Source organism: Tasmannia lanceolata, unplaced genomic scaffold, assembly GCF_043159265.1.
Source record: "Tasmannia lanceolata isolate RefF3 unplaced genomic scaffold, GAP_Taslan_0.1 ptg000783l, whole genome shotgun sequence".
In the NCBI taxonomy this organism is placed as follows: domain Eukaryota; kingdom Viridiplantae; phylum Streptophyta; class Magnoliopsida; order Canellales; family Winteraceae; genus Tasmannia; species Tasmannia lanceolata.
In genome coordinates, this window is record NW_027519450.1 from 1 (window position 1) to 9,177 (window position 9,177).

Here is a 9,177-nt window from a genome sequence, read left to right on the forward strand (position 1 = left end):
TGCAATCGACAAAATCCTTGAAGATCCCTCTAGATTGGACGACCTTGATTTGGCTGCTTTCGCGCGCGAGCTAGATGAAGTTCAGAAGCAGGGTAAGAAAGCGTTCACTCTATCGAGTATTCGAGAGGAGTTCCAATGCAGATATCGGGATCATCGGGAGTCCTACAAGGCACCTAGTCAAGAGGAAATCTTCGAAATGCTCACTAAAGAAACCACACAAACTTTCTACAATGGCAAACTGATAACCTGCCAAGTGGTTCAAATCCCGAGAAAGAAGCCAACTGCCGCCCAATTGGATATGGCGAATCCGGTCAAGATCGACGAGACCAACTTTTGGAGGTGTCCATTTTGTATGCGAAGTGATTTCCAAGACCTCAGTGTCGTGTGGAATCATTTCGACACCGACGATTGCCCAGGTTATGCAATCGGGGTTCGCTGTAGGCTCGACAACGGTTATTTGGCTTCATACCAACGAAATTCATTAGTGATAGGGAAATATCCGATCCCTCCGAGCGGGTAACAATCGGTCAAACTATCCACGCTCGTATCCTCAGAATTGATGCGGAGAAGTTCAGCTGCGACTTGACATGCAGGTCTTCGGATTTGCTCGACGATGACAACAAGCTGAAGCCTCACAAGGACGATTACTATGATGAGACATCAGAAAAGAATACAAAGAGAGAGCTGGAGGCCAAGTCTAAGCGTAACACACGAAGGACTTATCAAAAGCGAGTCATTGTCCATCCAGCATTCGAGAACGTTGATTGTAAGGCTTGTGAAAAAAAACTAGCCGAACTGGCGCAAGGTCATGCCATTATACGCCCATCATCAAAAGGTCACACCTATCTCACTCTATCATGGAAAGTTGCTGATGGGGTCAATCAACACGTAACAATACGCGAGGAGGGCAAGGAGAATGCTTTCAGTATCGGCCGTCAGTTATTCATTGAGGAGGAGCAGTACGAGGATTTGGACGAAATTCTTGCCAGATACATCCAGCCAATGGCATCGTTTGCTCGTGAGCTTCTCAACTACAAGTATTGTCTCAAGTTGACGGAGGGCGAGGATGAGGAGCACACCATAAGGAGGTCCTTGATCGACGCCAAAATGGCCGCTCCTCACATGTTTCCCTACAGATTCTTACCCTCACGCAACTTTCCAGGCAAATTTCTCATGGGTTATGTGCCCAAAGATAAGCCCAAGACTGAATATCTTACCGTTACACCAACGGGTTTCCGTTTCAGAAAGATAATCTTCAAGAATTTAGCCCACTTGATCAAATGGTTTAAAGAGAATTGGAACAATGTGTCTCGGATGTATCCGCCTGTAACTCCGGGCATGGGCTATGACGGAATGCCTAGCTCGGGAATGTCACTGTCGTCATCCTTGAGGCAAACATTTCCGATGAGTCAGTGAACGAATTGAGTCACACCACTCAAGTTTCCCTGATGCGTAGTATCGAAGGAGTTAACACTAATAAATATCGCTCTGAGATTGAGCATCCTGACAATTAAGTTCACAGCATCGTCTAAGTCTAATTGTCTCGAGAAGAAGATGGAGGAAATTCGTTTAGACGCTCAGCTCAGGGCGCAATCATTGCGAGGCAGGGTGAAACTACAGTTGGTTTGCAAAAATTGGAAAGCACATTCTACGCACAAAACGCACACCAGCGCAGCGCTCATGTGTGCGAGGGTGGTGTCGGGCCGCCGGGCGGCGGCGGTGGTCTTGTTTTTGTAAACAAGTTTGTTGCTTTTGCCGCAGCTTCAAGCCGCTAGAAGCTACGCTTGAGGAAAGGCAAGCAATGATCTTCTAATATCACCGACGTCAGACGCATGGGGGACCAACGCGACATTACGAAGATCCTCTGAATAATAATTAATAATCAAAGTTTCGAGCACTCAAGAGGAAAGAACCAGACAATTTTTTGAATTGAGCATAATATCATTGGGGCCGCAATTGATGGTCTGTATATTCAAGTTCGAAGGTAGGAAGATCGATTCCAAAGAAGAGCGAAATGGGTGGCGAACGAACTATCTTGGATTGCACCATGCACAAGTTACCCTCGAGTAGGAAGTGTTATAGGGTTACGCTATTAGTGCCCGACAACGGAATTCCAATCATTGAATATTGCCAAGTCAAATCTTCGAAGAAGCCGAAGAAAATAATCAAATTTGCTGATCTGTTATTTGCTGACAAGAAACACGACACCAGTGAAAAGTTTGCCTTCTCGGTGTTCACAACGGAGAGAACATTTACATTCTTGGCTCAAGATGAAACTTCAATCGACGCTATTTTCGAAGCCAATCTACTAGACAAGGGACTGGCAAAGACAATGCACATTCAAGGACCCTACAGAATAGCTTTATGCAAGGATTCACTCGATTTGATACCTCTGCTGACGGCTCAAAACTCTGCATTAGCCGGCAAACAAAAACAGCAATCACAAACCACAGAGGCAACCAATAACTGCGAGCCAACAACAACAGCAGCAGCAACAACAACCACAACAACAACAACAGAATCAATCTCCTTGTTACTCTAGTCACAACAAATCACCCACATTTACCGCAACACTTGCCAAGTCATCAACGTTTTCACAAACGTCACCCATTCTTGAGTTCCAAGACAATTGAGTTAGTCTTGCGGAGTATCAGACGATGCGGACATACAGATTCGAATTTTTACATTGAATCAGGGAGACACTCGCAACTTGGCCAGGGCGACCTGTGGATGGCTTTGAACAAAAAGTCAACGGCTCGACATTTGCATGAATTGTTGCTGGCAACAATGAAACTAGCCTCCACCGCTGAGACCAATTCTATGTAAAGCACCTAGATCTCGTAGTGGCTCATCAACAGCCTCAGTACCAAGCACCATACCAATATTTGCAACCACCAAAAACAACATTGACGAAGATTGTGGATATATTCCCATGGCATGATGATGATTACGTCACCAGTAATCAAGATCGAATCATTCAGCATGAAAGTAATAAACAATAATCTAGCGCATGATCTTTGTGTTCCAAGACACTTTATTATCATCGTTGATGACGACTGACAACACTTCAGGTGCTATAGCTAACCTCAGTGTCGACGTCCCTGTTCCAGGCATACGGTTCAACCCAACCTTGACTTTCTGAGTGTTTAATCTTGAATAGATTATCGACAATCGATGCAACTTGATAGCATTCGTTTAGATTCATACCCTCCGAGCAAAAGTCTACGATGAATGATGGCTGAATTGCGAGACTCCTCGCAAGCTTTCATGAGTGATTTCGTGGAGCCCACTACCCGGTAAGAATGTAAGTCCATCTTGTATAACCTTGTTGCTCCTGCAGTCTGGTAGCGACTGGATGTTTCAGTCTAAAGCCATTCCTCACTTGGCTTGAAGGAGCTCGTGGTCATGGATTGGATTGGAGATGCATTGATGATTCCGAGCTGCTTGATGTTCGGATTGCATTGGGCGAAAGAACTTGTCAAAACGTAAATATTCTTGAACTTTGATTTCATATCCAATCAGTGAGTTCGCGAACGTAGACTTGCTTCGTGTTCTTATAGTATGACGACCTCTGTTGCATGATAACCAATTTGTGTTTAACACTCTCGTAAACTTCCGTACTTGTTGTCGGTAGAGCATTCTCACCATCTCGTGCAAATGCATTCGGCCCCACGACTGGCATCACCGACGGCGAATAGATTCTTCCAACAAGTTGACATTCTTGCCTACTAAGCAGAGTTGAGATGATTAGATCACATGTTAGCTGGCCAATATTGCCGACAGCACAAACCGGCATCAATAAAGTGTAGTCAGTCCAATCACTGTGGTGACTACAGTCGAGGGGGCTGAAGAAGGGTAAATTCACTTCAGTGGAGGCCATTATGGGATATTATAATACTGGAGTTCTGATACTTTGCTTGAGTTAGAATGATAACTTTCTACAGATTTGAGAGTGGATAGAAATGAATCAGCTGGTGAACCGCGCGAAAAACAAGGAAAACAAACACGCACACGTGAGTGTAATAAGATCGCACCAATAAAAAGTGCAATTTCATAGATCAATCATGTTAATATTAATTACCAATTTGTTGAAACTGGTGGAGTCATACTCCACCATGGAGTCCATTATCAGCTTGATAACGGTTTCCATATTGTTTGTGATAACCTTTTGTTACTATTATTATTTCAGATTACCCGCCGAGAGGACGAAAACAAGATTCAGGAAACGAGACAAGGTTATGTTCTATGGCCGACGGATGCTTCGTCGTGTCAACAAGATAAAGAAACGCCAAATATTAAAGCTAACCAAATCAGAACAAGTGCCCCAGCCACTGGAGGTGGTCGAACCATCGCAATCCTTTCTAGAGGAGAATGAGGCAGTCCAAGAGTCCTCAAACGACAATTTGCCTTCAGAGGTTGTTTATATGCTCAAATCAATCCGTGTGTTTGGACTATTCGATAAGCCGGTGTTCCTAGAATTGTGCAAACATATTCAGATCATTCAAGTTCCTCAGAATGAATTCCTTTTTAAAATCGGAGACCCAGACGACAGTATATACGTTCTCCAAAGCGGTAAGGTTAAGGTGTACGTAACTGAGCCAGATGGTAGCGAATTAACCCTTAAAGAGTCAATCGACGGCGACTCAATCGTCAGTCTCTTATCTGTGATGGATGCCCTGACAGGCAACGCAAATGCCCTTTAAGACTGTTTCCGCAAAGGCGGTGGAGACATCGATATTACTCAAATTGAAGGTGGCTGACTTCAAGGATATCCTAGAAAAATACCCCGAATCAATTGTGAGAGTTACCCAGATCATCATGGCCCGTCTCCAGAGGGTCACCTCGCTAGAGTCTATCCTAACTGGCGAGCAGTCATTGTTTTCCCCGCGATGAGAACCAACTGAGTGTTATAACGAAGGAAGATTTTCTAGAATTATTCAAAGGATATCCGAGGGGTTGTGCTCAAGCTCGCGAGCACAGTTATCAAGAGGGTCTCACCGTTTGTGCGTCAGATAGACTTTGCTATCGATTGGGATTCACTTGGAATCAGGGCGGGCTGTTTACAGACAGGGGGATCAAAGCGATAGCTTGTATGTGTTGTTATCAGGCCGTCTTAGATCGGTGGTAACTAGATCCATGGGCAAGAAGGAGTTTGTAGGTGAATATGGTAAGGGAGACTTGGTGGGACTCGTCGAGCTGGTGACGAGCACCGAGCGATCCACCACCATCATGGCTGTAAGGGACTCCGAGATAGCAAAGCTTCCCGCTGGACTACTTGAGGCCATCAAGAAAAAGTATCCAGCAGTTATGACTCGACTTGTCAATCTCCTGGGAAACAAAATTTTGGGCCATTTACGCAATGACGGGAACCCAAACTCCGATAACGAACATAGTCAATGAGAGTGTGTCACGTCCGACAGGGTCCGATTTTGCGACCGTCGCCGTGTTATCCAACTCCAATGAAGTTCCTTTGAGCTCGTTCTGTAAAGAGCTCAACCATTCACTCACTGCAAGTCGGGCCGGTGCTTCACCTAACAAGCGAGAAGGTGATCGAGCAACTTGGGCCATCCGTCCTGGACCGAACTCAAGAGTATAAGTTGTCATCGTGGCTGGGCCAACAGGAGGACCCACCACAAGATTGTCCTCTACCAGTGCGATTCAACCCTAACCCCATGGACAATAAGGTGTCTTCGACAAGCCGATTGCATATTGATCTGTTGCAATGGCCGGACTTGGAGCCCACTGTCGGTTTTGTGGAGCAGCAACTGGAACACTTGACGGTGCGAACCCAGAAGGAGCTGATTCTACTCCATAAGCATGATACAAAGAAGCCAAAGGATACGACTAGATGGTTGAATATTCGTTCGTGGTGCTCGTCGCACCATCACATTAGGTGCCCGCAACGCGTGTTTGTTAAGAAACTCACCAAGACGGATGACATATACACGGAATTATCGCGCACAAACCCGCCAAACGACAACGACTTCGCCAGACTGGCCAGGTTCCTCACGGGAACCTCAATCGGCCTCGTGCTCGGCGGTGGTGGAGCCAGGGGAGCCGCCCACTTGGGCATGATCAAGGCCATCAGAGAGGCGGGCATACCGATCGACATGATTGGGGGCGTCAGCATAGGCGCATTCATGGGTGCCCTCTGGGGCTCAGGAGGACGATTTGACGCGTGTTACCCAGTTGGCCAGGAATTGGAGCTTCACGATGACCTCACGTTGGCGGCAGATGATGGATCTCACCTATCCGGTCACCGCCATGTTTACAGGCGCTGCCCTTCAATAGGACGATCCACGACGTGTTTGGTGATCGCCAAATTGAGGACCTATGGCTTCCATATTTCACCGTCACGACAGACATCACCAGCAGCACACCCCGAGTTCATCGTTATGGGTCCCCTCTGGCGATACGTGCGCTCCAGCATGTCATTGTCCGGCTACCTGCCGCCCCTTTGTGACCCCGTCGATGGCCACTTGCTTCTTGACGGGGGCTATGTGAACAATCTGCCGGCCGACGTGATGCACAACGTCATGGGGGCTCAGACCATCTTAGCCGTCGATGTGGGGCAGCCAGGACGAAACCGACCTAACCAACTATGGCGGACGTGCTGAGCGCGTGGTGGCTCCTGTGGAATAGGTGGAATCCCTTTGGCCAGCACATAAAGGTACCCAACCTGCCAGAGATCCAATCTCGACTGGCCTATGTCTCCCTGCGTGAGGCAACTGGAGGAGGTGAAACGGAGCGATTATTGTTCCTACATTCGGCCGCCAATCGACCGCTTCAAGACGATGCAATTCGGCGCGTTCGACAGCATCTTCGAGATAGGCTACGGCCACGGAACTGCTTTATTCTCAGTGAAAAAGAACTGGAGAAGTCCATTCCTGAAACAAGATTACTAGATTTCTCTATCCATATATAACATGAAGATTATATAGACACGAATACGAGAAATCAACCCAGAGGAAAGTCCGGTGAGAATAAACTTTTTTTAAAACCTTTAATTGATCGCTTCAGGTCCAAGGTGACTCGATTACTCGCTCCTCGCCAGCCCCCTGGTTCATCGACTTCTTCCACGACCATTCGGGGCGCCTGATCCTTGCTGTCCTTGGGCTCGTCGACCTTGAATTGGTCTCGCTTAACCGACTTGAGGGTCACAGTGAAGCCGATTTCCTTCCTGGCATTGAGAAGCATGCGCTCGATCTTTTGCTCGTATTTGGGTACCCGCTTCAGAGGTGGCTTCACGAATTTGCCACGCATATCGCTGACCTGCGACGAGAGCTCATGGATCTGAGGGGGTGGGTTACATAATGGAGTTAGTTAGTGTGTTGCACCCGAGCCGGACAACTCGCCAGCGGTGATACTCACCCCGAGTTCGCGCCCTCCCCACGTCGTACTCCAGATCCCAGCGGTTGGCTCTCGATCTTGGTGATCTTCTCGTGAAACTGCTTGCACAGAGCCTTGAGCTCCGTCTCGGTCATCAGGGTCGAAGTTTTGCTTGGTGCCCGTCCGCTCGGCAATAATGCGACGCCTCTCGTTGGCCTTGGTCTCCTGTTGCCATCTTGAGCTCCTCGGCGGCCTTCCGGCGCAACAGCAACCTGAGCTTCTTCTTCCGCTCGCCCGTCATGAAGCCCTTCTTCTTGGACTTGTTGGAGGCCTGAGCCTCGAGTCTGGGCTCTGAGCCTCGGCCTTCTTGCGTTCGCGCTCCTCGCGCTTCCTGCGCTCATCCTGTCCGACGAATGGGAGGTTAAGCACAGGGAAACTAGCTGTCCGGCTACCCTGTGCACCGCAAATACTTACCTGGCTCACGAAATCGTTCATGTTTGCACTCTCTTTTATCGGGTCGATAAGACTGAGAAGATTGAGGAGCCCCCACCAACTGGAGCTGCGAGACGAGTCCGAAGTCTGGAGGTCGAAATTAATTGGGCCCGCGACGAGAGTCTGTGGAATCTATGCGCGCGGCGCCCCATGGAGGAGCAGGAGGAGGAGCCCCGCGAAAGCCATTGTTGTTTGCTGCCGGAGGCTCATTGATTGATATATGAAGACTCTATCGGGAGCGAGCGACTCAGGCCGCCTTGATTGTCGAGCTCGCAGACACTCTCGTGAGTGAGAAGGGCAATTTGCCGTCTTGTCGTGGGGGCGACGCGACCAAGACTCAGCTCGAAACTCATGCTCCCTTTTGGAGCTTCCCGCGCGGCTCATGGGATTCTGTGGAAGTGACATCATGGAGAGCATGAGGGACAGTTGCGGTCTGCCAAAGAGGGCTGGCATTTATTGTTTAGTAGTGCATTTAACATTTAGTTTAATTAAATTTGAGAAAAAATCCGTATCACAGATGAGTAATTTGTGCTGATTGTCTAGTGTCTTGGATCTGGTAAGCCCTTGTTGAATGTGTGTTGCTGTTAGTGAACTGTTGCTGCTGGTGGTGCTGCTGCAGAGTCTGCTGGCTCACCGAGCTCTTGTAGGCGTTGACGGCGCTCGGCGAGGCGAACAAGTAGTGTCTTGGCGTGGAGTTCGCGCCGTGGTGAGGCTCGTGGAGGCCGAGTGCTGCGAGCCGGCCGACGAGGAGGACGACTGCAGGTGGCTGAGATCATGGTGATTGTGATACTGCTGCTGCTGTTGTTGGTGTCTTGGCGGTGGAGGAACTTGGCGTTGGCTGGCCTATGAGAGTGTTGGCGCTGTTGGCGGACAGCAAGGAGATGGGCTGGCCGTAGTGCATCTGGGGCTCGATGGGTAGGAGACGGCGGTGGCCGTTTGCGGCTGCTGCCAGGCCTGCTGGTGGATCAGCTGGTGCTGGTGCTGGTCCAGGAGTCTGGGGCTGAACTGGTTGGGGTTCACCTTGGTCAGGTTTCCTGGTCCTATTTCCTCGTAGTAGGCGGACGAGGAGACGTAGGAACTGGTGGAGGAGGAGGGCGCCACGATTTGGGTTGTTCATCATGGCTGACTGGTGCTGCTGGTGGTGGTGGTGCAGGTTGGTGGTGTAGCCGTTCTGGTACTGGCTCTTGTAGGCCACCGAGCCCACCAGCGAGCCGGCGCCCAGACTGGAGCCGATCACGCGGTGCTGGATCATGCGGTCGCCGGAGGAGCTGTGGGCCGGCGCCGCCCCCGGCGAGCGCGGCCAGCCACCGCGAGGGGCGCAACAGGTAGGCCGCCCACTGGCGCGAGGGCAGCAGT

General features: G+C 49.4%; 3 protein-coding genes across 3 annotated transcripts; 2 read left to right on the forward strand and 1 right to left on the reverse strand.

Moving 5' to 3' along the window:
* Positions 1-593: 593 nt before the first annotated feature.
* Positions 594-1,416, forward strand: LOC143868919 (uncharacterized; the record flags this gene model as incomplete). The annotated part of the gene is made up of 1 exon (XM_077376231.1): positions 594-1,416. A coding segment is annotated over one exon (823 nt), but the record flags the coding sequence as incomplete, so codon positions are not given.
* A 2,092-nt stretch (positions 1,417-3,508) lies between these two features.
* Positions 3,509-3,880, reverse strand: LOC143868920 (uncharacterized). The gene has a single exon (XM_077376233.1). The coding sequence runs from the start codon at positions 3,878-3,880 to the stop codon at positions 3,509-3,511; it is 372 nt and encodes a 123-aa protein (XP_077232348.1).
* Positions 3,881-4,115: 235 nt separating this feature from the next.
* LOC143868921 (uncharacterized) lies at positions 4,116-6,905 on the forward strand. Its single transcript, XM_077376234.1, is given in 15 exon segments — positions 4,116-4,688; positions 4,690-4,883; positions 4,885-4,951; positions 4,953-5,033; positions 5,035-5,380; positions 5,412-5,512; positions 5,514-5,627; positions 5,629-5,727; positions 5,730-6,155; positions 6,157-6,282; positions 6,284-6,403; positions 6,405-6,569; positions 6,571-6,606; positions 6,608-6,715; positions 6,717-6,905. Coding segments are annotated over 15 exon segments (2,745 nt in total).
* The last annotated feature ends 2,272 nt before the right edge of the window (positions 6,906-9,177 follow it).